The sequence below is a fragment of the Miniopterus natalensis genome, chromosome 17, assembly GCF_054644295.1.
Source record: "Miniopterus natalensis isolate mMinNat1 chromosome 17, mMinNat1.hap1, whole genome shotgun sequence".
In the NCBI taxonomy this organism is placed as follows: domain Eukaryota; kingdom Metazoa; phylum Chordata; class Mammalia; order Chiroptera; family Miniopteridae; genus Miniopterus; species Miniopterus natalensis.
In genome coordinates this window covers 33,078,733-33,105,581 of record NC_142097.1, presented here as the reverse complement: position 1 = coordinate 33,105,581, position 26,849 = coordinate 33,078,733, and the positions used below count along the sequence as shown (strand labels likewise).

The window sequence follows — 26,849 nt, the reverse complement described above, 5'->3', positions numbered from 1 at the left end:
GGATCGAATTGTGAAACTGCTTCCTGGGAAGAGGCAAGTTGGGCTGCTTTTATAAATATACTCAGATTAACGGATCAGGCCAAAATGAACCCTTCCCTTCTCCTCCTAGAAAACACTGTCACTATTGCACTAAACTCCATCAGACCAAAGAGCTTCTGAATCAGTGGGATGAGGCAGGTTTTAAGCTGCTGCTCATTTAAGGGAGGAGGCTCAATTCCATAATTTCTCCCTTCATGAAAGCAAACCTTAGGTTCTTTCTTATCGGCCTGCCTACCACAGACTGGTTGGGTGGCCACCGTCTTAGTGAGGAAGCTCCATGTACAACAGGTGATAGACAGGGCCAGAGGCTACTTCCTAGGCACACATATTGGAACTGCATTCTGTCCTAGTCTCATCTTTCCAGTAAGGATGCTGCTTTCTGCCTCAAACAAGCAACTTTGGCTTTTTCAGCTTACAACATATTGAAGATGGACACAAGAGATGGAAACACACTCAGCTCAGGTACACAGATCACCTCTGCTAGAAAAACAGCTCAGTCCCTACGTCCCCTTAACCCCAGGAAGGGGTTATTTCCTTTTCTTCCTGTCATCCTGGCTGCCAAAGAGAAGGCTTGGGAGGAGGGCAGTCCTGAAGATTTTTACAGACAATCTATCCACTCCCACAGCCACCACATTCCATCTGCGCCTGGGTGCCTTGGACCAGGGGTGTTAGGTGCTGGGAGGCCAGGCAAGGACCAGCAGCAGAGCTCTGCCAGTGCTGCCTCTGCCTGCTCCCAGGGCACGCTCCGTGGGCGCGCAGCCAAGGTGCTGCATGGCAGGCTGCCCCGCGGCCTGGGAACAGGGCCACCCTGGGGATGTGTGCCTGGAGCAGAATAAAGTTCCACTGAGCAGCTCCTCTGCCTGGTGCTCCTTGTACTGAGGGAGAGGGAGAGTGGAGAACTTACAACTGCTTCACACTTGAGCGGGACAGTTCTCCCTCTGTCTAAATTGATTTGTCATTTCCTTCTGCACACAAGAGGAGGGCGAGGATCCAGGGGAGGACCTCAGGTCACAGCACTCAGGAGGCCAGGCTAGGAAGGCCGTCCCGCTCCATCGCCACGCTCCCTGCCTCTGTTTCTGTGAGGAGGTAGGGAGTCAGAGAGACACAAAGAGGCCTTGAAGGGCTCAGGCTCTATTTCCAGAGGAAGAATTTAATTTCCCTAAGGCAACCAGAAAGGTAGGACATTAATCCTCCCCACACTGACTAACCAAGCCCCAGTCCTGAGAACACAGGGGCAGAACCAGTCCAGCAATGAAAGACTTTGGTATTTGGGCTGACATCATATTTCTTCCTGGGGTAATTCTTCCCTTTACCTCTATCAGGAATCAATGTGTGTAGCGTTTTCATACTCACTGTTACAATCACAAAACTGCAAACTGGGAATCCACCACCTTCCTACCTAAACTAAGTGTGTAAAATGACAAAAGGTCACTTTTAAAAATTAAAAGTTCTGAAAGAGATGAAGTTAGCTGTTCAGAAATTAAACGTCACTCACTGTCCTTTGAGAATAGTAGTTATGTTTTTTAACAGTAAATCAGTGGTCATGTGTGTCTAGGTGATCTGACAGCGTGCTCTTTAGTGCAGAGGCCAAATGGAGAGGAGATTGGGAACACAGGTAACACCAACTCCTACAGGCTTCTCCTAAATCTGCCTTTTCTCAGTGGAATTGGCTTTAGATCACAAAGGGAAAGGCTTCTTGTTTAATTTTGATCAGGCTCAGTACTCAGCTGAGGTAGAATCTGAGGAAATCCTGAGAAAAGCAGAACACAGGGAACCAGAATGTCACTGTGGGCTCCAATGTACATTTACTTTGTATCTTGGATGATTCATTTAACTCTTTTTTTTTTTTCTCCCCTCAATCTCCCAATCTGGAAAATGAGGTCCCTTTCACCCACTTTGTGAGAAAGCATTTGGCAGTCTTTGGTTCCAGGCACAGAGAAAGGTTAGCCCAAAGCCAATGCGAGCCCCAAAGGAACTGTTCACAGCATGTCCCATTACATTCCTGCTGATTTGTGTCACAAATACTCCTGGGTCTATCTGGTCTCCCTGAAAGACCGCAAACGCCTGAGAGACAAGACCACTTCTGTCTCTTTACTTCCTTTCCTTTACTACTCACTCCAAAGTGAACCCCAGCCACAGAGAGTACACCCAGTACCAAGCACGGCCATTTGCTTCGTCTAACAATTGCGATGGACTGGAAATGATGCCATCCCCATGTTTGAAAAATGCTTCGCAGATTGAAAGCTAATGCACACTCATCTGACCCTCACATTTGCTACATGGGGGTCTTATCCCCACTTTCTAGATGAAGAAACTGATGTTCAGAGAAGGTAAATAATTTACCTGCAGGCAACATAACCAAGACTTGTACCTAGTTGTTTTTATTCCACATCCCAAGCTGCCTCGGGCCAGAGCCTGCTTCACATTTAGCAGACTAAGGATTCTTTCTCTACTGCCATTTTGGTCAAGGTTAAGTAAATATGGTTTTCTTCAATGCGGACAGTAAATTGATAATGAGATGATTTGTAACAAATGATTAAACGGCCATCACTTGTGAATCTCCTCCCTCTTCCCGTCCTATGTTTCAAAAGTGAAAAGGTGCTGGGTGAAGGTGGGAGCGATATCCCTCTCCTTCAAGAGGGAGACGCTTTAGCCCCACACCCCTCACCACCCAGCCGTTCTGCAAACAGATGTCAGAGCAGATCCCTCTTCCTACCACCCAGTTACTCTGAAGGGATGATAACAGCTACTGGGGGGTTAAAAAGAGGCGGTGAACCCCCAGTTAATGAGCAGGAATTCAGCAGGCAGTGTAAGATAAATGGAGCTCTCTCTGCTTCTGCTAGAGTCAGCATGAACTGCGGCCCTGCGGCTTGTTTGTGGCAAATGGAGTGCACGAAATATCAAAGGGCAGTGATCCAGAAGAAGACCGACTTTGACAAATTTTAAATTGGCCAGAAAGAAAACCAGCAAAAAAGAAAAAAAGAAAAAGAGAGAAAATTATGCAATTTGCTGTGTCCTGCAATTGTGGCATTGCTGCCTTTGTAGAGAATTAGTGGTACAAACAGCAGCAACGATCGCAGGATGCTGGGAGCAATTATGCGCCATCTGAGTGAGATGCTTATCGGGGGCTGAAGCTTTTAGAGCTTTCTCTGTGTACAGTTGTGAGGAACTTGCTCTTGAGCTGCAGTTACTTTAATTAAAGTGTATGGGGTTGGTCAGAAGTAATTATCCTGTTTGGAGAAGAAAGAGGAAAAATACCCACCTCAACAACTCTGGGTGGCAATAGATTTTAGAGACAACTTTGCCAATTTCTTGTTGTATGTGTGCATTTCCCACAAAAGGGTCAGGCTGTGGTGGGTTAGTTACTGGTGGTTGTTGCCTGATGGCAAACAATGGGACACACACAGGGTTTACTATAACCCGAGTCACTGGGTATGGCAAGCAACGTGGCTCAAGGCTGCGAACACCAGGATGTGCAGGCTCTAGGGCGGGAACAAACGCTCAGAAGTTTCTGTGTCTCTACACGGTGAGGATATAAAGAGTCTGCAAACGGTACTTCATTAATTAAACTGCTATTTGGAACATAAATGAGCTAGCATCTCTCTTTTTTACACCTTCCATTCACTGCATTTCACTACCTTTTAAAGACAATCTCTCTACTTCTCTGAAAACAAAACAAACCAACAAACAAAAGAAGCTCAAGCAATTATCTTTACTAACACAGCAAGAGGCTCAACGGGGGACCCGGGCAGAAAATCAGTGTTTTAAAAGAATCTGAAACTCATTCAGACTCTGAACTCAACACAGGGCTCCCACGGTATAGTCCTATGTTCAAATCGCAAGCACCTTCCAAGAGCTCCAAAAACAAATGAGCAACAGAGCCCTGGCTGGAAGCATGAAGCGCAAACGTGCCCAGGGCTGCTGCTGCCACAGCCTCTCTTCGGAAGCACATGGTGCACAATCTTTATTTTAATTTTTCTAGCCCAGATTGGCCCCAGAACACAGCCTTGGTAGGTTTCCAGCTTTCCTATCCCATGACACTGACTCTCACATCCCTCAGAAATGAGGTGGGTTTGTCCAAAGAGACTAGTGGGAACACGACATTTAAGTCTAGCATATTCTCTGACTGATAAGCCTGCCCCAATAGCAACTTCTAGCTAATTATCCTTTACAAGGATATCCACAAACCTAGAAAGATGGGCTAATTTGAACTATAAGGATCAGAAGAAAAATTGGGTGACTTTTGCTTTTTTAGGGCCCACTTTCCCTCCTATTACACACACTATTTCATTCTACCAGGGTTCTTACCATATAGAGGACAGTAAATAAAGATTATCATGAATTTGATCAAATGCTTCAGTGCCTCCTCCCCTGGCCTAGAATGCACTCATTACAAATCAGCTGAATGGCTCATTGATTTGCAGAAGCACAAGCAGACATACCCAATCGCTCAGCCAAGTGGATGTAGACGGGGTCCACCCGACGCATGGTTTTCACCAGATCCTTTTTGCGGAATTTGATTTCTACTGTCCCTTCTGGCTCCAGAATTGATGCCCTGGATAAAACGGAAAGAAAAGAAAACATAACAAAACAGAAATAGAGGCACTTTAAAGGAAGGAGACAACAGAATGAGGCCAGTTACAATTTGTGGACCAGGAAATAGCTTCCTTATGGTTTTGCCCACCCATGGTTCACAGAAGTAATCCCAGGGAGAGAAGCAGGCACCAGAGAAGTATCTCACTGAGGTATGAGAAAGGCCTGGAAAAAGGCAATTAAAATAATTCTCATTACCACACCAGTCTACTTCCATCTCAAAAGGCGAAGAATACAGATTCCACCACCTACAGCTGGTAAGGGTAACAGGCATCCCATTATTTTCCACTGGCAGGGGACAACTTCCAGCACTTAGGCCGTACCATGAGGGGCTGATGCTGAACAGTCCTACACTCAGATGCTAGTCTGCTGGCAGCACTCAGACACACGAGGCCAGGTCAAGCAGCAGAAAAATGTTCTACCTACTGCTATGGAAACGACATAGTGAAAGGTCTCAGGTTACATCTAACAATGTTCTATTACCAGGAACTTATCCTAAACACCTTGCTTTTTTCTTAACTTTTACAATGAAAAACAATTAGAGCTCAGGCTTACTATGTGCAAGGCACTGTTCTAATTGCTGACATAAAAATGTTCATGACAATCCTGTGCCCAGTCTATATCCACTGTGAGGTCAGGTACCATTATCCCCATCTTACAGATAAGGAAACTAAGGTACGGCAAGTTAAGAGACTTGCACAAGTCGAACAAGTGACAGAGGTGGATTTAAAACCACTGTCTCGTTCCAAACTCTGTAGAGGAATTGTCTTTGATCTGGTATCAAAGCAGAGGCTAGGTTAGAACTTAAAAATAATAAATTCCTAAGCACAGAACGTAACCCTAATGATCTGCCAATAAAGCTACTGAACTCTCCTAAGCAGATCTGAAGTAGAAGGCTAACATTTTGGGGAAAAGAGAGATACAAGTGTTCTAATAAAATGATTGGATATAGAAATAGACATGGATGATGTCAAGGAAATACGATGTGCAGCTTACCTACTTTGGAAAGGGTTGAAAACAGATTATGAAAGGAAGTTGGACTGGATCCTTTTTACTTAAGGACTTTCAGGTATCACCTTCCAACAGAAACCTGGAATCTTCTCTTGAAGTTTTTTGGGCGCTGTAAACACTGTGTTTTCCAAGCCTCCTGGAATGCCAGAGTGAGACCCTGGACTCTGACGGAGAAGCTCTGGTTTGGAATCACAGAATGTGGGTGCCATGGTGGACCTCAAAGACCACTCAGCATGTTCTACAGACAAGGAGAAGCAGCCTGGGGAGAGTAAGGACTGCTCCTAGTTCCTCACTAGTCAGCAGCAGAGCTGGGTAAGGCCTGAGAACTTCAGACTAACAATTTGGTCCTTCTGCTCTGACTCGCTTTAAGCTCCCTCTGTCACATACTTGAGGGAGATAGTGAACAGGCACATCTGAACAACAAAGAAGAAGAGAGGCTCTGAGTTTGGGGGTGCCTCACTGAGAGAGCCTTACTCTAGCCTGGTTCTTCTGCCAGCTGACAGTTATTTGGAAAGTCCATTTTTCTGACCTTGGAGTGATCTGGGAAAGGACAGGCAAATAACGTTCCTGTGATTATGTGCTCCAGGAGGAAACCAAGAGCTAGAGGATGCCTGGAGGCAGTGAGGGAGGAGCGCTACCTGCTTTCTCGGTCAGCATATATCTCCATGTGCCGGGGGTTGATGGTGGGGTCAATCACGACCCAGGAGCCACCCCGGAGCTCCGCCTGGGGAGGAATGTAAATCATCACAGGCTGAGAGCACTCCCGTAAGCCATCCACGATGTAGGCACCAAATTTCAGCACTTGGTCGTACATATCTATGGAGAATGAGACAGATTAGAAATCAAGAAACAATGCTTCCAAACACTGTTCACATCATCGCACACATGGGAAATCATATTTATATGGCACACTGAGCCTCCACGAGGTAGCCAGAGGTGACAGGCCTGAGGGTTTAGCCACCCTAGGTCCTGTTTGGCCACCCTGAAGACTAGAGGGATTGGCAGCTCTACCTGTATTCAAGACTCAGGGAATCTTCAAAAGCACAGAGAAGTGCACGGTCTTTCACAAGATTCAGTGTGTAGGCCCTATGGATGGCATATCCATTTTACATGCTCCTTGAATTTCTGTACTCAGGTCTCACCACATTAATTCACACTTGCTCTACAAATGTTGAGTATTTTTCATGTCAATATGTGATCTCTCTCACTACATTTTTTGAAGGAAGGAACTATTCAAGCTCTTTTCAGTTTTTCTCATGATACTTAGCATATGATAAGCTCTTAATATGTGCAGTTAATGGAAAAGACACTTCAAACACTGCATCTTTCACCTGAGTATCCCCAGCGTCCTGTCCAGTGCCTGGGACATAGTTAGTGCTCACCAAGTGTCTGCTGGATGAACGAGCACATACACACTTTGGAAAGAACACAGTGAGAGAGAAAAACAAATTCTTTAAAGGCTGCATTTTTTATCAGAGTTTCAGTGAGAGAAAAAATTTTAAATGCATATGTCTTTATTGGAAATGTCTCAGAGACACATAAAGAGGAACCACCTCTTCGTTTTGCTAAAGAGTCCACTATGTAATGTCCCCAAGGTCAGGAGTAGCCTGAAGAAAAGAGACCCCTGGTCCATAAATAAAGTGAGTCCTTGGAAAGCAGGATCAGTTATTTATTTCCCAATAATTTATGGACTTCTTCCCATTTCCTAGCTCACTGAAGTCTAAATAGTGCTAAAGCTTGAGGTTTATGATTCCAGATGTTTAATGAGTACTTCAGTGGAACCACAATGGATCCTTTTTAAAGACCAAATAACAGGTTCAACGGAGTTCAAACTTTCCTATCAAGGAGAGGATCTCAATTTGGAATAAATCAATTCTGGAAATCCAAAGCAAAGGCACATTTTTCAGGAAGTGAAGAGCAAATCAAATAGAAATTGCTTTCATTGTGGTAACTGGCAAATTAAACCGCCACTGTCTCCAAAGTAAAAATGACTCTATCTACAAACCTTCAGTGAGCAGAGTTCATTGCAAGGCACATGCCTTTTCCACTGCCCCAACCTGACTGGTCTGTGAAGACTTCAGAAATTCCCAAACTCCAGAAGTTGCCTCAGAAAAAACTCCCTACTCTATGAGGAATGTGTATGATCATGTACTCTGTATGTGTGATCAGAGCAAAGACATTTATTCCTTTGGGAGGAAAGCAAAGACCAAAAAAATTTACTGCTAATTACACAACTGCTGTATGAAGAGCAGGGAATAAAGGACTTTAAGAGCTTTACGCTAATTCTGTGGTTATGAAAATAATTGCTCAGTTCAAATTATTTTAACTAAATTAATTCTTTAGTGGATATTTCTACCAGTGCTACATAATAAAATAATTGTGTAATTAGCAATACATTTTTCAGTGCTGCCAAGAGTACAGTCTCAGAACAAGTAATGGAAAGGAGTGGCCCTCATCAGTATCATGCACAGAGAAGAAATGGAAGGCACAGATAAAAGAAGTAAAACAACAGAAAAATAGCACACAAAAAGTCATCCTATATGAAAAAGAAAAAAGTGAGTTAGAAGTAAATGAGGGGAAAGTTTCCAGCCTCTTCACTCACTTGTTTGTTAAAGACGTACCTACATCAAAATCTGTCTCTGTACTATGATTAACAGACCCAGGTCCCCAAAAGAAAGGGGGGACTTTAAAGTGTACTTCCACTTAGTTAATTTTAAAAAGCTGGTTTCTTAGTATATGCAAATAGTTTGGGATGAAGCTGAGTGTGTGTGCATTTTTATTTTGTGAAATGCACTTTGGTCCCTTCTGTCATTATCATGGCTAGTTCACTGACTACTAAGAAGCATCATTTCATATATATTCACACATAAATTATTTAGTCATCAGAAAAATCATCTTGTTCTTTTTTTTAATCCTCATTCGAGGACATTTTTTCCATTGCTTTGTCAGACAGAGTGGAGGGGAGGGAGGAAGGAGGAGAGAAACACCGCCGTGAGAGATGCATCGACCCGCTGCCTCCCGAGCGTGCCCTGACTGGGAATTGAACCCAGGACTCTTCGGTGCTGGGGCCAATGCTCCAACCACTGAGTCACCCTGGCCTGGGACATCTTGTTCTTATATCCAAGTTACAGGTGAGTAAACTGAGGCTTAAATAAGTGGCAGAGAGAAGGTTTGAACCCAGATCTACTGGGATCTAAAGTCCATATTCTACTACCTCAATCTCAACTCACCAGTCTTACTGCACAGAAAGGGCACGGGGCTGAGGTAACCTGCTTTCCAGCACCTAATACAATGGCTGAGCAAAACAGAAACCAGAAGAGACCTGGATAAGCGATTCAATATTTCTAAATTTTGGCTGGATTCTTTGAATGGTCAACAATGTCAGAAATTATACTGATGATACTACCAGCTTGTATCTGACTGCCAAACAATTATCTTCAGGCCCCAAGACTGAGTAGAAAAGGGGCATCAAGGTTTATTACAGCTGACAAGCTGGGGACTGAAAACAAAATACCTCCATCTAACCTGGAATACCAACAGACCAACAATTCAACCATCAAAACATCCTAAAAGCAACAAAGGCTACTGAAACATAAACAAACATACAAACAAACAGGCTCTACAAACAACAGGCTCACACTGAATCACAGCTGCCCCAAACCACACATTTTGAAAGGCAGGTTGAAGCACTTGGCAACAATCTGACACACACTTGTCTGAAATCCATATTTAAAAGACAGAGCAAAATCACAGCCAAGAATAGCAGGGGAGGGGCTGTTCTCAAGGGTTTAGGTGAGACATCAGTCTAGGGAATTTTAAAGCTATGCATATGCTGACTGTCGATTTTCAGGCCATAAGAAATGCAACTGGGAATGGAAACTACTGATAGGCTCTTCATTGGAAAGGCGGGAGCTTGGAGTTTTCTAAGCATTCTGACCACAGAACATCTGCATGAATGGAGATCACACAGCTTTTCCAGTGTGTTCTCACCAACCAGACACCAACCCTGCCTGGAGGCTTCACTGTTACACAACACAGATAAACCGTGGCCACCACATGCACCGAACAAGGGAGCAGGGTGATAGGGTGTTTCCACAGTGCCCCACACTCTCGAAACTGGAACAGATCATATTGACTTGGGGAGAGATTATCTGCTAGAAGCTGAAAGTAAACATTAGGCATATACAGGCTGCATATACATGATGTTCTCTCATGAGTTCATTATGGTTGGCTGACACTGTATTTCAACATCCAAGTAATCAGAGACTTTAACATAGACTTTCATTCCAGTTAAAGTTTTCAATAAATGTTTTTTTATTGTTATTTATAACCTGTCCCAGGAAAAAATAATAAGTATAACATGAAAAGCCAACTGAGAGTGACCCTGTAGCACCAGCAGTGAGGCGGCTTAATATCACTGGGATTTGCATCCTATCAAGCTATTCATGCTGAGACTGGGACCCTGGTGCTAATTTCTAGTAAATTTCACGCTTGATGTCTCCCTGTTGTGGGTCATTGCCGGTTCGTCTAAATAAACTGCTTCCAAATGGCTCTTCCATCTAAATATTCAGCCAGTTTTTATAATTTAATTTTGCATTATGCTGAATAGCCTTCCGGCCAGATAGAACTCATTGGAAAAAAAGCACCAATACCATCTTGACATGCTTTTATTTATTTATTTATATTTTTACTGCTCGAATTAGACCTCCTAGGCCGACTAGTAAAGAGTTTTTTTTTTCCCTCCACTAATGTCAATTTTCAGCATAGCAAGAGCTGTCTCTAATCTTTTCCTACTCATTACACACAATTTTGGAGTCATTTTACCCACAGTGCAGTCGGCTCCTGGCTGTGTGTTTGTGTGCACTGAGGGATGGCATAATTGTTTATTTTCCCTCCCTGCATAATCCCCAGCCAGTATTGAAACCAAAACTGCAAACATCTCCCCAAGGGATATGGAATGACGCTCAGCTTAGGTCCTGTTACATGAGATAATACATAGAAAACATCCTGACCTGTATGTAAATACGAAAGGCAATGTTCTTCCTTCCCCCTCCTTTCACACTGATCTCTATCTTCCCCAAAGCTTTTCTGTCTTAAGTAATGTGTAATTGGATGCAGCAGCACCAAAATTCAGAAAACAGAGCTGGCCCTGGTCTATAGCAGCCCAATAACTCACTTCTGACCAGAGGGGAGGGGAGGGGAAAAGGGGGAGTTATTGTTTAATGGGCACAGATTTATGTTGAGGATGAGGAAAACGCTGGGTGCATATATTGGTGATGGTAACACAACATTGTGAAAGTAATGTTGCTGGAGTTGTACACTTACAAATTGTTAATATGAGAAATATTATGTTACGTATATTTCACCGCAATAAAGAACCATAACTCATTTCTGAGCTCTTGTCACAATAACCAAGGACAACTCCACAACAGAGGTGAGGTAGGTGAACAATAACTTTCTCAGGAGCCTAGATACTCTATTCCAGGGATATTCTAGTAGATCTGAGCTCTAAAAATCAGCCAACTGCTACAGGAAGTCAGACAGATCTGTGTTCCTTTCCCAAATCGGTCATTTTTAGCTAAATGATCTTGGCAAATTTATTTAACCTAAAGTCTCAATTTATGTAAATTGCAGATAATAATATAACCGACCCCTCAGAGGTGCTTGTTGTGATGATTATGTAAGATGATGCGTGTGAAATGGTGAGCACAGTTTCGGGTGAAAAGAGCTCAATGAATCTTAATTGTTGTTGTTCTTATTGTTACAGGGCTAGCAGCCAATCTAGGCTTGGGCCAAAACATGTAGCAGAATTGAAGCTTTTCCTATAAGAGGCACATGGCAAACTTCTGAACTCTGAACCCATTAGACAAAGTAGCCAGGCTGACTTACTCCTAAGTAATGTTAGGAAGAGTCAATTTGCAATGCCCCACCCCCTACTCCCCAGAAGAATGTAACTAAGAAGTAATAGCAATGTACTCTCTCTTAAATTTTAATGTAAACCTTATAGCCAAAGAATTTGAGATTAAGTGAAATCTGACACTAAATGAACCTCATATATATAAATAAAAGTGGTTTCAGGCTCCTTTCCCCAAATTTAATATAGTATCATTTTCTTTTGAACACTGTGGGTATTTTGTTTATACTTTATACATTATGACTTTATCATTCTGCCCAAGACATTTTTCTTGACTCCTTGAGGCAAGATCTGTTTCTGACTTGTTTTTGTTTTGTCTGCAGTAGCTAGCACAGTTCCTTGCACATAGGAACTCAATAAAAATATGTAGGATTGACTTATTTAATCTCTACTTTCAATATCTCATGGTATTTCCACTGATTTATTATCTTGGTCAAAAAACACTTCACCTTGATAATCTATGAAAAGTATACAGACATTAATTTGCATTTATAGTCTAAGTCTCCCCTAAGAAAAGTGTAAATGTGGCAGTTCTCCAGCAAATATGGGCAAAGGGGTATTTTCCAACTAGAATTACAAAAAATCATGCTAGTCTTCAACATTTTGCCAGGAAGGCTGGCCATACAGGGCTTTTCCTAGCCAGGCAAAGGAGAGTTATTGGAGCAAGGCTCTAATCTCTCTCCATACATAGATAATAATCTATAAAAGGGTAACTTCCCCCATTTCCCCCTATAGAGCTAGAGATGCTCCTGCACCAAGGTACTTTCAGGTGCCCTAATGAGAGTTCATTCTCTCACATTTCATATGCCCTTCTCTGATTATTCTATTTACTCCCTCCTTTCATTCCCCTAACCCATTCTACTACACTTCACAATCCTGAGTACTCTGACATTCCTCAGCATACTCATCCTTTCCTGGTATATAGTCCTGGCCTCAGCATGGCCACTGGAGAGAGCACTCCACTCCTCGAAGAGGCAGAGTATGTTTCCTGTGGTGTTCCCTGAACTGTTCGAGTGGTTCTGCACACAGAGGGTTCTCAGTAATGTGGATACTGGCTGCCTAATCACTAAGCAATTCCCACAGCATAGAGCAGGGCCTTTATAATAATGGTCTAATAGGCTGGAGCCACAGGCCCAGGGCTGTTGTTGGATAATAATAAACCATATCACAAATTACCACAAAGAACAGCCTCTGGTATAGTCTCTGTTCGTTTTCTTCTGGTAAAGGCTAATTTCAGTATCTGTCTTGGTCACTGCAGTGTTAAAGAGTAACATCAACAAAAAGTATGCCCAGAAAAGAGGGACTAAGTACGATCCTTTTTCTCCAGGAACATCATTCACCTGTGAAAGCTAATCCATAACAGCAGTCCACCTAGATAACACTAGCAGGCTGTTCTGATATTTTGTATGGAATTGTAAAACATATTGAATTTTCCCATTCAGGTTGCCACTCAGAACCTATCTCAGAGGGTGCACAATCCCCAAAAAGCCTAGGGTGATTGGCTGCCAGGGCATCCATAGGCTCTGCCCAGTATAAACCCTCCCTCCCCCTGCTGCAGGGTTCAGGGGAACCAGCTATGCCCCTCCAGCCCAGAGCCAGGCCAATCACCTTTCATCCCACCAGAGAAGCCTCTCCAGTTAGCGAAGACCATCAGAGGCAGCCCTTCACGGTTGAAGTCCTTGATAGCCTGATAGGTCTTAAACGCAGAGTCTGGGAACCAAACCTGGCCAGCCTGCTGGATTATCTGTTGGGGAAAATGAAAGAGGAAGGCACAATTAACAACACAGTCTGAGGGGGCATCTGTCCAGAAATTCAAAATCAAACTAAACAAAAACTGTTGGTCATCATGAAGATGTTCTTTGAAGTAGGAAAAAAAAGACCCTGGATCTTCGACTTTTTTTGAGTCCTCATTACACGGCCACTCTTTAGTCAAAAGAGGGAAACCTTAACTGCTTCTACTGGAAGAATGCACTCTTAGGATCCTTGCTCTGGGCTTCCCAAGGTCAACTTTAGACTCAACTACATTACTCCTCAAGGCAGCCAATTGTGTACAGGCTGCAAGTCCTCTCACTTCTGTGCTTAGCACAGCTATTCCTGTTCTGTGGTTAATCAACAGACACTAGATGTGACCCTGCTGAATAGCCTCCTCCCCGATCTTCCCGCTCCTCATTTTCTGCATCTTGTCAGGACGTGAAAATGCTATCCATCCTTTAAAAAACAGATGGGCTGTGCTGTTCACAATTTGGCAGACTCCACTAGCTACTAGTAGTAGCTCTTACGTGTGTGCACTCAGAGAATCTGGGACCAAGGAGACCTCAGCATTGTCTCAGTTGCCTTTCTAAGACCACATCTCCAACAAAGGTAGACTGTTTTCCAGCATCAGCAAGACAACTGTAAAGACCTGTTTAATTTTCCAGGCAGATTTTACCTTGCAGTATATTTAGCATCACCTTAAAAGTGAGCACAAGATGGTTTGAAATCATTCAAGGCTGCTGACTGCCCTTCCCTCTAAAATTGGTGGTTTGCAGTGCTCCCAACATATCCACAGGCTCTGCAGAAGGGAAACAGCTCCAAGCACAGGTACACACAGTACTCAGAGTGACCTACCTTGGCTTCAGAATCCAGGTTTGCAGGATCAGCTGGGATACTTAGTTCCACTGTTCGGGTTTCTACGGCAACTACTCCCACAGGTATTCCTCCTAACCTGATAAAAAATGAGCCACGTAAGAACCTAATGTGTGTCAACATTACAGCCAGTCATTTATTTTCCAATCTCACATCAAAACATTGGGGGAAAATACTAGAAATGAATACAGAGAGCAGGGGGAAATCTTCTGGGGTAAAATGTGAGACTCCAGATTTGGTGAACATGGTAAATTTTTGTAAATATGGTAAGAAGCTACCCTCAGAATCACTCTGATTTACCACCACACGATAAATTCAAACCAAGGGTTGTACTAGGGGAGCCTCTAGCACTTTAGACTCAACAGCCCAGCATGTGTGCGAGCATGCACACACATCCGTCTTTGTGGTTGCCAAATAAGATTTCTCAGTTCACCATAAAGCCTCCCTCTGATGAAGATGGAGGGAAACTGTCCAAAAGGTAGTCGGAAGCTGAAACTTTCAGGAACTGTTTTAAGAAATGATGGCACTGCTGAAATAGAGCTGTAGTTTTCTATGAAGCACTAATAACGAGGTTCCAGATATGACCTGAGCGTATGCAGGTCTCACCCCTGGGCGTGTGGGTGGGAAGTATGTGTAGGTATGTTGTGGGGATGAAGAAAAAATATGTGTCAAGTGTAGGGAGGTGGCTAAACAATTTAACTTTCTTCCTCATTGGAAAAGAACAATGGGACAGGGATAACTTTCATCAGTAGTAATCTTGGTGAAACAGGTGATCTGTATTGGAAATATGTATTTAATCCCCAAGCTACGTTAATTTTAAAAACTGTCCAAAAGCTCAAAGCTTCTGCATCTTGGTTCTCATAAAGATTTCTGAGTAGTAAGCAGCAGAGAGAGAGAGAGAGAGAGAGAGAGAGAGAGAGAAAGGGAGGGAGGGAGGGAGGGAGGGAGGGAGGGAAAGAGAGGGAGGAAAAGAGGGAACGGGACAGAGAGAGAGAGAGAGAGAGAGAGAGGGGGATTTAACTGCAAGGCACAGGGTGAGTCCTTACTCAGAAATGTAATTCAATCTTCACTTTCTCAGTTGCATTCCTTGGGGTTGGGGCTGGGACGGGTTATAGTCTCTCATTCCCCCACAGCATGTCCATAACAAACTTTTCCATGAAGGATGGTCTTTGGTTGTTACATTGGATACTAGAAATGGATTCTTGTCATCACGAGAGACCTGACAGGGGCCTGAGTGGGGACCACCCACCCCCTTGCCACCTGCCTGCACTGCATCAGAATCAGAATCAAAAGCCCTCTAGACAACCAGACAATGGGCAGGAGGTACTCAGGAGGGTTTAGAAATATTTCTGTTCACGATGATTAACAATCCAACTGGAAACTTGTAATTGCAAAAGCCACCCTAAATCGGTAACTTATAACTTATATATTAGGGCCCATGTGACCTAATAAAGAACATCTTTATCCGAGTATTACAGTTATTTATTGAACTTGAAAACAGCTCAGAACAACTTCTGTTTTCTATTATACTTCATATAAATTTTATCAGGCCAGCACATGAAGATGCTACATCTTGTTTTATAGTGTGTCCCTGGACAAGGTGCCATGGAATAATAAAAGACAATTTACAGCCAATAGCACACATATTCCAAACATACATACCAAAGATGAGTTTTGGCAGCACTTACAGTAACAATCCCAGAAGAATACATTTATATTTATTTCTTGAAATGCCATTGCTTTTGAAAGAAGCTAGCTCCATTTGTGTTTTATATACTTGTGAGCATGTGTATGTGTTTGGAACAAGAAGCCCAGAACTCATCAGATGGAAAGAAAGGAAGAAGTCAGAGTGAGCGCCGCAATAAACAGTGGCAGAGCTGGCCAAAGCCAAGCCTGACTGATCTTGCCCACAGACAATCATTCGTGTAAAGATTTATTCACTTGTTTCCCATGGGAGGATCTTAAAGACCTTAACAAAGGTTTGGCTTTCAGAGGGTTAAAATCTGTCATGTTTTTTACAGACAGGAAAACCAGAGCAGAAGAGATAAGAGGTGAATTTTCAGGAAAGTTGGTCCAAGTGCGGTGTGAGGACTCCCCAGCAAACCGACAGGTCCTGGGCAGGAGGGCTCGCTCTAGTGCATCCTCTACCTCCACCTCCCCAGTGGGGACTTCACCAGGAACAGAGAGTAATTCTCACTGGGGCCCAGACGCCTGTGGTTAGGTGGAAGCCCTGAGACGTGAGAGAAAGCGGGAGCCAGTCCCTGCGGGGTTTGGTCTGGGCGGACTCTAGGCTGACTCATTGAGAGTCACAGTGGAAGATCCTGTCTGTGAGACTTGCCGTGTGATGGCTCCTTGTCACTGGCAGCATGAGCCGTGCTGACCTGCTGTACTGAGAGAGCCACAAAGCCTAGAGTTATTTGCAAGGCTAGAATCTAAATCTCAGCCCAATGTGGCATGTTTGAGAATCTTGAGCAGGTGCCACTTTTCACTGAGATAAGAAAAACTGATTGCCCTCGAGAGGAAGGTGAGCCCCAGATGTGGGTCCCTAGGGCAGCGTGTCTCTGCAGTGCAGATGAGATTAAGATCAGCCGTGGCAGGTGCTCGTGATGGCGAGCGCTACAGATTATTTCGTGCAGAGCTTGCTGTTGAGTGAAGCACTTCTTAGAGTGGGTATTAAAATTTGATAGAAACTTACATTTCCCACTTGAAAAACATAGGTATCCCAGCTTATTTTACTCACTCCTGTTTCAGGTAAACGTCTTTCTTTTTTGGTAATTCAAATCTGCCGACAAACCAGTATAGTGCCCTTATTACTTAAATAATCCTGATGCCAAGAAGGAACTTCTTTCAAGTTACATAGAGAAGTAGATGAAACTGAGTCACTTACCACCTACTTCTGAAAGAAAATGGTCTTTGGGAAGAGGGGTGCTGTTGGTGGGCTGTGGCTATTTACACCCCCAAACAGCTTTTCTTTCAGTATTATAAAAAGGAAATATTGTCAAAACCAGATTTTAGATTAAATGCATCATTGGAGAGACACACTGGGAACCAGCCCTCCAGTTATGCTGCCTCAGGAATGACCATAATCCAGTATTCTTAGGAACTTTAGACAAAGAGAGCATTACTGGTCAGAACCTATATAGTCATAGGCCTTTCCTTCCTTGTTTTTTAAAATTTTTTAATCCTCACCCAAGGAGTGAGGATATTTTTACCACTGATTATTAGAGAGAGTGGAAGGAAGGGGGGAAGGGGGAGAGAGAGAGAGAAAAACATCCATGTGAGAGAGACACATCTATTGGTTACCTCCCACAAGTGCCTTGACTGAGGGTGGGGATTGAACCTGCAACCCAGGTAGGTGCCCTTGACTGGAATCAAACCCACAACCCTCCAGTGCTCAGATGGATGCTCTAACCACTGAGCCACATCGACTGAGGCCCCTTCTTCTTTTTAGTTGGGAGGAAAAGGAGCTTCCAGAACAAACGAGCTCTTACCTGGCTCTGCCAACCACCACAGTCTGTGCCCAAGGTTGCATGATTTCTGAGAAAGACCCATAGTCAAAAAAGCCACTCAACCACTGACCTTTCTGGGCTATAGAAGGAAAAGAAAGAGAAGTCAGCCCACTTCAAATGCACGGGAACTGGCAAGTTTAATTTGCCAGCTGGGTTTGGGGGACTATTTTGGGGAGTTTGTTGTGTTTTTAACCATGTAATAGATGGAAGCATTAGGCAGCTAAATGTTCATTTGCCTTCAGACATCATCTCCTAGTTCATTTGCTAGGCTGCATAAAAAGACTCATTTATCAGCAAAAGCATCATTTATTGTTAAACGATGGGGCTCGGCTAGCAGAGAGTTTGCACTGCTTTTAAATAAATAACTTGGCTTTTTTCAAAACACCACAAACATTTGTCAAAAGACAGCCAAGTCATTAAAGATGTTTTCAAAATGTCTGTTTCTATTTTAAAATTTAGCTTACAATTTTGTTTGATTCCACTGATTTTCTTTTAATGGAAAGCTAAAGACCACCAAATGATAAGTATTAATGCTCAGATGAGGATCCAAATTTGGGAAAAAGAAAAGGGACTCAGCTTTTCTGATAGAAAAGCAACAAGATATACTTATACTTCATTTATAGCTGACAAAGAATAGTCTCTCCACAAGAAAGGGCCATACCCACATACTGACAGACAGTGAAAACAATGGTTAAGATGCACATACTTAATGTCATTAACCTCCCTTGCACATAAAATTTCCTTCACTGGCAACACACGTAACTCTCAACATCTTAGTTTAAGAAAAAAACCTTTTGTTCCACAGGTATCCATGTTTAACCAGGGCTCCATAAAAGCTTCTGCAAATAACTGTTTCCTAGCGTGCCCTCTCAGCTCTTGGTTTCTCAGTGATTCTTCTCATTTGAGCATGGCCCTCCGCCCCTTAAAAACCCAAGTCCAAAACCAATTAAAAGTAGAGATCCGAGCAAGCTAACCTCTGCTGACTTAAACAGGATGGAGAGTGTTTTATCAAGACTAAACTTGTAATTACTGTGTTCTACATTCCTTGCCTCTATGGCCCCAGTGTAAAATGTGATCATCCATTTCAAAATTATCTCTCTATCGTGAGCCCAAAGCTGATCTTTTAGATTCTGGTCTCGTGTTGGGCGTCAGTTTGAAGAATATCACAGCACTATCTTCTCTAATAAATGACTTTAACTTTTCACCTAGAAGATATCTGCTTTAACTTATCACAGGGAATCATCTGCTTTCTTTAACGTTTCCACTAAATTAAAATCTGAAGTCACTCGATTTGGGAGCAAGCGTTAGCTGCACATAGACAGCAGGATGAATTACTAGGGAGTTGATGAAAAAATATTATCCAAAAACCAGAAAACTTAGTTTATCACAAATTCCATTTTATTCTGTAGATCTCATTAACAATGGCCACGATAATGCCCATACACACACAAACACACACCTGTTTGCCCCATGAAAGAGAACTCAATTTTTGATGAAGGTTCTAAACCAAATTTCTGAATGCATCAGGATACTGTCATTTTAACTTCATCTGCTTGGATTATTTTATGATTCATACTTCAATGACAATGATTTAGAATTACAAAATTCATTTCAAAATGGAAATATTTTCTTTAAAAACCTTCCTGCCTTCTATGTCGACTGGGGGCTATGGCTATTGTAGGGGGCGCCTCACTGCCCTCAAAGAGCAGGTCATGTTCAGATCAAACAAAGAACTTAGAAACCAGCTAACATGGATCCCGCAGTTCCTAGGAGAGCACTCACTGAATCTTGTTCTGAATTTTCCCTGAAAAGTTCTGGATTTTATCTCAGGCTCATAGTTCTTACCATAAAAATGGTATAAAAATGAGAGGTAGGGAGGAGATTACTATGGTGATTTTCCTGGCTATGTAAGAAAAACTATTTAGTTTTATTAAGATAAATAAGAAAAGGCACTGAAGACAACAGGTAAAAATTTAAACTAAAATCAACCTTCCTCTGGTTATTTTTCTACACTATCTATAATTAGGCTTCAGATTAAGCCTAGCTCCTAAGTAATAGCTGTGTGACCTTGCACAAATCATTTAACTTCTCTGAGCTTCTAAAACGATGATCTCTTTGTATCTCTGAGAGGTAGCAAGCCCAAATAAGATAAATGCTTTATCGTCCTTCCTGGCTTAGAGTGGGTGCCCACAAAGGTTTATTAAGTCTTCCTTATGAAGACCTCTTTCTCTTTCAACAAAATCACAATGACTCAAATTTAATTATCTCCTGCATTCCATTCTTCTTTAAGATATAGCCTTTCTTTGCAACAGTTACAATAAACATGCAAAAAAGAACAAACACTTTCTCGAGCAACCTGAAAAAATCAATTCAAAATGGAGCAGGGGGATTTGGGGCTTCCTAGTAAGTATGGTTTGTGAAAACAGCCAAATGGACCAACAAATGAAAATGCACATTTGCTTTATATGGAGCTACTTTTGTTTTTGTTTTTAAAGTTAGATAAAAATCAGCCCCAAGACAGAGGGATATATTACATAAACATGGAGGAAGAGCTTGTTTTGTTCTATATATTTGTAAAATTAAAAGTTCTGGACAGTCTCCTCATGAATAAATGATCCTACATTAACAACTAAAGCAAGTGCCAAAACTATTACCAATATTGTAAGAAAAGAAGGGCTTACACAGGGTGGGTGCTCAACAGCAGCTCGCTGAGAAGGTGTCACACTCTATGCTGAGAGGTCTCAAAGACCTTTTCTTTCTTTTTTTTAAAAAATATATCTTTATTGATTTCAGAGAGAGGAAGGGAGAGGGAGAGAGAGAAAGAAACATCCATGATGAGAGAGTTGTCATTGATCGGCTGCCTCCTGCACGCCCCCGACTAGGGATCGAACCCGCAACCCAGGCATGTGCCCTGACTGGGAATCAAACTGTGATCTCCTGGATACTAGGTCGATGCTCAACCGCTGAGCCACACCCGGCTGGGCTCAAAGACTTTTTCTAAAACTGATCCGATTAATCTGTTTATAGAAACTAAATGGTCAAAGATTTTGGTCCTGTAGTTCTGTGACTCTATGGCTTATATTTAACTGTTTTAAAGTCTTTGAACCTATTACGTAATAAGTGCTTTAATAGCAGAATAAACAGAAGAAATGTATTAGTAACTATACTGCTCATGACTCAATGACTGATTTGTAAATCCCATCTCATTATTTTTCATTTGGTCTTGAAGAATTGTCCACCTTTTTCTTCGGAATACATTTTTCAGATTTTTCTCACTTCCAGGTACTTAGTAGCTGTTTTCTTTGTTACATGCTACTGTTCAGAAATTGGTTTGTGATTGAAAAAAATAAAACAAAAACTGAAAGCTGGAGGGCCAAGGTACCACAGAATCCTTAAACATATACATACTTGGGTGAGGACGGCCTGCTAGCATCCATCGAGGATCATATGGGGTCTTTGTGGGGACAAACTCGATGATTCTATCTATAGGATCTTTGGAGTTCAGGATAGGAACTGAACTGTTTACACTCTGAAAGGAAATTGGGAGGGAAAGAGCAAGCAATCAGTAAACAACAGTCTTATACTTCAACTCGGCAACAATCATTACAAAGACAGCAGGGCCCACAAACGGAGTTACACCCATGAGCCCCAATCATCAGCTAGAAGCATTTCAATTACGTGCCAGACCCTGAGATACATGCACAGGTCTCAAGTCTCATGTAGGAGCCTGGCCCAAAGTGGTGCCTTCTGACTCTTGACTTTAGTGTGCCCAGGCTTTCTGGGAAGCTTCCCAGAGGGAGGGATGGCTATTACAAAGGAGAAGACCCACAATGAAGAGAAAGCTTTAATATGCTGGGATCTGAGCCCAGATAGGCCATGAAAACTCCTGTAGCTAGAAAACATCAGAAAGGGGCCTAACCAATGAAATCTGAAGGCATTTTAAAGGCAGAAAGCAAAAGATGGCTCTAAGAAAAAAAAAAAAATCAACAGCTTTCAGAGGAATATTTCATAAATGATTCCTGCACTATGAGGCAGCAGCTGCAGTGGAAAGGCCAGGTTCTGCAACTCCGTCAGTGCTGGGTCGCAGGGCTCACCTTAGGCATGTATGACAGCCAGTGCAGGACAGTGAACACCCCCTCAAAGTCATCACAAACGGTGCTGTGGGTCACCCCATTGTTGTGCATGATCTGGATGCCACCGAGCTGGTTATTGGAGGTATATACTTCCCGCCCGAGGACCTAGAGAAACAAAAGGAAAGACATGGGACTTGACATAAATAAAGGCAAAGTCTACCTTTTAATTCCCACTAAAATGGGTTCTTTTCTCCACAGGACAGAGATTCCAGCTTCTGCAACTTGTCTGAAGGGACTGTCTAGACCTCTGTTCTAAAAAGAAAACTTAGAAAACAAAAAAGGCTTTTAAACAATCACATATACTGCTGCAATTTAAAAACTAGCGAGCCTCTCCCTCTCTCTCTCCTGGCTGTCAAAGATATGCACAGCATACTTGGACTCTGAGTAGAAACCATAGCAGTGGGTGAGGCTGGACCCTGAGACAGTGGCTATCCCATCATCTGCAGGCCTGGTAGAGTTACTGTGCATATACACAAAAGAGGTAATGTGCTTGACTTTTGAAAATCTTTAGTCACAAGTCTCAGTTAAAGAAGTGCTGTGAGGTTGGGTTCGTCTTCTTTTTTTTTTAAAGGATTACTTTTCCCCTTGTATTTGATTTTTAAAGCTGGTCCCCACACACAAGTCCTAAGGCTGGCAAAATCCTGAAACATCTCATGATACAGACATAAACCCTCGAGTCTATAGTCCTTTGTGTGCTGGGTGCAGAGCAGTGATTTATACCTAAGCCGGCCTCTCCCCCTCTGTCCTTCCCTCCCAAGGTTTCAGGGAAGTCAGGGCCTCAATCCCCGGGGATCCCTGGAGTTTAATCCTTGTGAAGTGGAAGGGCACCTGCAACTGGAGATCACAAAGTTTTCTTTAAAGAAGGAAAAAGGAAGAAAAAAATCTTCTTGAACTTGGAAATTGTAGGGTTTCTTTTTCTCTTGAAGACTGGTTAGTAATTTCTTTCAGGGAGGGAGGTTTTCTGACCCAGCAGATGGAAGCCGGGCAGCCTGATCACTGACGGTCGCAAACTGCTGAGTGTGTAGTAATTGCCAGTCATCTAGGGTAGCCCTGGAGAGCGCTAAACAGTTGCGGAGCGCTTACAGCATTTTACCTTTTCTCTTCCCTCTCCCTCCTCCTTTAGAAAATAACTGCAACACAACATTTCTTCCCCACTAACTTTACTCATTTCCACTCTCTGGGGAGAACCTAATAAATGAGAGACCAGCAAGTTCTACTCATATATTCCCATTGTTCCCCTTCTTGTTAGGAGCTCTGAGAGGTCCCCCTGCATGCTGGGTCAGCCCCTACATGAAGACCCTCCAAAGGCTGAGGAAGTTGGCGACCAAAGTAATCACCCAGTGTGACCTGGCTGGCCTTGGTTCCGTTTAACTTCAGCCAGGAAGGGCAGAAGAGACTCTTCTGAAAAGCATGGGGAAAGGGAAATGGCTCTCCGATTACTGCTCTCCTTGATAAGGAAGTGCTGAGAACAAGCCTTAGCAGGCAGCCCTGAGCTGAGCAACATGCCGGCAGCTCCTCTGAAGGAGCCCCAGGGACCAGGGAGGCAGTATCTGACCACTGGGCTCCCAGCCTCCTCTCGGCCTGTCTCTAATCTCCGCCCGGGCACTGCGGCTCTTTTCTCATTCTCCTGCTGTCTCTTTCCATTTGCCCTCTCTCTGACTGATACACTGATCTCTCGGTCACTCAGCTTTCTGCTCCACTGAGTCCATATTACTAATAACACCTCCGCCACGGCCAGTTTACCTCATGAAGGCAGGAGCACATCATTACAAAATAAACTCATAACTTTGACATTCTAGCAAATACACGCCGTTTGTTATTTTTATGGCTTTAGTCTTTCTAACAGGCAGAGGACATTACATACCTGTTTCATTTATATCTTTAAATGTGTGCACACATGCACACTCGCACATGTATCAGGAAATAAAACAGAAGAAAAAAACCCACCCAAACCAAAACAAATATCCAAAGCAGTGAACTGGTGGGGAACCCTGGTGGAAGCAGAAACCCTGCCACTCAGGGAGGCCAGGCTCTGATCTGGCTCCGGTTTTATGGACGTCATAAACCTGATGGCCCACAACTGGTCCTTCTGGGACAGACTGCCTCTCTGCCAGAAGTCATTCAGTGTGATCAGCAGTATTTTTAATTATTAAAATAAAATTGAAAAGGGGGAAAAGAAATAAAAAGGAGACACTGTGCTGACCCTGAATATCTGATAGTCACAATCTATGTCAGGAGCCAAGAACTTGCTGCCTGAAAGAGAGAGCTGGACCATTTTCTACTGAGAAACACTATTTTCTTTCCTATGAAACGGTCTCTAGTGCTTGGTAATCTCCAGCCACTTAGAATCTCACATCTCCAAAATTAGTAATGGACCGATGAAGAACCAGCAAAGGGACCAAAGCACACCAAGAGCTGTTTAGCTGATCAAACACACCCTCCTCAGTTGTCCTTGCCCCTCCTTTCAAAGAGGAAGAGAGCATCCAGAACTGGGCTACTACCAGAGGCTCTGCCACGTGCCCACTCCACCCCATATTCTTACAAACTAATGGGAGACAAACTTGGAAGGAGCAAGAATTTAATAACTTTGCATGTCTTCCCTCTACTCAGGTTCTGACACTTTGTTCTGAAAAGGCAGCAGTATTTCTACATTTCTTCTCCCATGGATTCGGAAAAGAAACCTAACCAGGGCTTACCCCAACGAAGAACATTATTTCTGGGCTAAACAAATGTTTGTCATGTGAGGAGATTAATTTAATTTGGGAATTAAAGAGAAAAAGTATAGGATAGACCATCAGAGTATCTAAACGGCTCTCTCTGACCAGCCTTATCTTAGAAGGTCGGGGGTGGGAAGGGAAAGGACACAAAGAAATGAAACCTGCTTCACTAACCACAAACAATCGCTAGCAATCATAGCTACTTAACAGTCGGTGAAGAGAGAGCAGTACCCTCCAGTTCATCTTCAATGACCGTATGTTTGGAGCACACACCAGTAGAAGGAGGGCGCACACAATAGCTCTGGATTTATAGGGGTCGTTGCTGACTCAAGTGGTTTTAATGATTTTAGAATACTTCAGAACAAAAGCTCCAACCGAAGAAGCAGAATCTGGGCTAGGACAAAACTCATTCTGCCTAACTCTGAAATGATCATGCTGAACAGTTACGCAAAACCTGATCAGCATCTAGGGAGACAAAGAAAGGAGCCCACATAGACAGAACCACTGTTTTATTCCTCAATAGGTTGCCCTACCAACCTTCTATAGAAAAACTTGGGGTAAACCACTCTCATCCCCATACTAATTCATGAAAAAGGTGTGCTTCATTCGTCCGTATTTCTAGACAAGTTGCTTGCCATGTTCCATTCCCCAAATTATTCCTCTCATATTTTTTCTACAACATGATACAAACTTTTAATTTATCTGCCCAACAAGCATCAATAACCATCTAAACATGGGAGCCATTCAAACAGAGGTGTCTCCTGAGGCCCCACCTAGCTGCTCCCCAGGTCTAAGTGGAGAAGCAGTACCATAAAATATTAAAAACAGGCACCATCTGAAGCGTGCCCACACTCACAGAATTGGATGAGCTGAATATGAGAGGAAAGAGGATCTTCATCTACTCTCAATATAAACTTAAGCCCCATCCAGCACTGCATTCATTGGGGCTGGCAGACCTGAGAATTAAGGGCACTGCATAAAAGCCAGTGATTAGCACAGACACAATTGTTAAAGGCTCCACCAAAGATGCTACATAGCCTTTAGAAATTTTGAGATACATAACGAGTACAAATGAATGCAGTCAGACATACATGCTAAGGCTGGCCTCTGCTGCTCTTGCTGCTTATCTAGAGACACTGCAAACAGCTCAGGTTTACCACAGCTGACAGGCAATGAAAACAGTCTAATATACCGCCTGCTCTCTCCCTTAAATCCCTTTTTGGAGATCGAGATAAACACGTTCTTCCTTTCCCTAGTGCCCCTGACGTTTGACTGAAGTGGCAGAGCATTGTGAAGTTTTGTGCAAATGAAATCACTATGTAATACTGAATGAGTGTAGTATTTACTTGTCAGGATATTTGTCAGCACAGGCACTGAGATTTCCAAGTTTCACAGATGCAACTTAGCTTAATTTTTAAAAAATTACTTTTGTCCTGATATACACATTACGTTGGGGACCCTCAGACTCATACGCAAATATTTGCAATCATGTGCTCAAGAGGTGAAAAATAATGATGCATATCAATGGAATAAAAAATTAAATCTGCCACTGCTTTCCCCCTTTTATCCAATCCTTCCCCCATTAAACAACCCTAGGTGGGTCAGGGCAATCTTCTATTTAAAGAAGCAGGGAGTGCACAATTCTTCCTGCACCTGAGAACTGAGCTACACAAGCTGGTCCTTGCTGCAATTTTCCTTCTCATTAGGATAGTTCCATTCTCAAGAGGATTTGAGGAGGGGTTTTGTAAATTTCCTGAGCAATCGTCATCACTGGACTACATCTACGATTCCTGATATTAAAGTCACTCTGGGATCTGCCAGGTTATTGATAAAGGTTTGGCTAAGGCAGAAAGAGAGACAGCTATGAGGAAGAATATGCTGGAGTAGGGAGAAAGTGGTAAAACGGACAAAAGAAAGGAGGAAGAATGAGTGAGAGGAAAAGGGAGGGGGAGAGACAAGGAGACAGGGAAGAAAAAACTGCAGTAGCTCATCTACTCATGCTGCTAACAACCTCCTCCCTGACCTGAAAGGACTACATTTTTAAAAGCTGACAAGTAATTCAATCCCCAATTAACAATTTTAAGTGGTGCAGCACATATTACTGTGTAAATGTTTCTCCAGGAATATATCCAAGGGTGAATGGAATTAAATCTCTAGGGAGACAGGACCAGGGCCTATGTGACCAAGAATATTTGGGGGGTTCCAAGATACAGTCTCTTAATACAAGGACTCGGGGTTACAACTTCTACTCCTCCCCTTTATTGCCACTATTGTCACTAGCAAACTAGAGTGCTGGTTGGCAGCTGGT

The 26,849-nt window shown here is 43.0% G+C and overlaps 1 protein-coding gene across 11 annotated transcripts in view; it reads right to left on the bottom strand.

The window, feature by feature from the left end:
- ACACA (acetyl-CoA carboxylase alpha) overlaps positions 1–26,849 on the bottom strand; it is a 219,909-nt gene that overhangs the window by 18,772 nt on the left and 174,288 nt on the right. For all 11 annotated transcript variants that reach the window (XM_087826242.1, XM_016210681.2, XM_016210686.2 and 8 more), the window contains 7 exons: positions 21,786–21,929; positions 21,100–21,220; positions 17,674–17,770; positions 14,165–14,261; positions 13,166–13,301; positions 6,282–6,459; positions 4,482–4,594 (listed from right to left, as the gene is read on the bottom strand). In XM_087826242.1, coding sequence (XP_087682368.1) covers positions 4,482–4,594; positions 6,282–6,459; positions 13,166–13,301; positions 14,165–14,261; positions 17,674–17,770; positions 21,100–21,220; positions 21,786–21,929 — 886 coding nt within the window. The remainder of the gene's footprint in view (positions 1–4,481; positions 4,595–6,281; positions 6,460–13,165; positions 13,302–14,164; positions 14,262–17,673; positions 17,771–21,099; positions 21,221–21,785; positions 21,930–26,849) is intronic.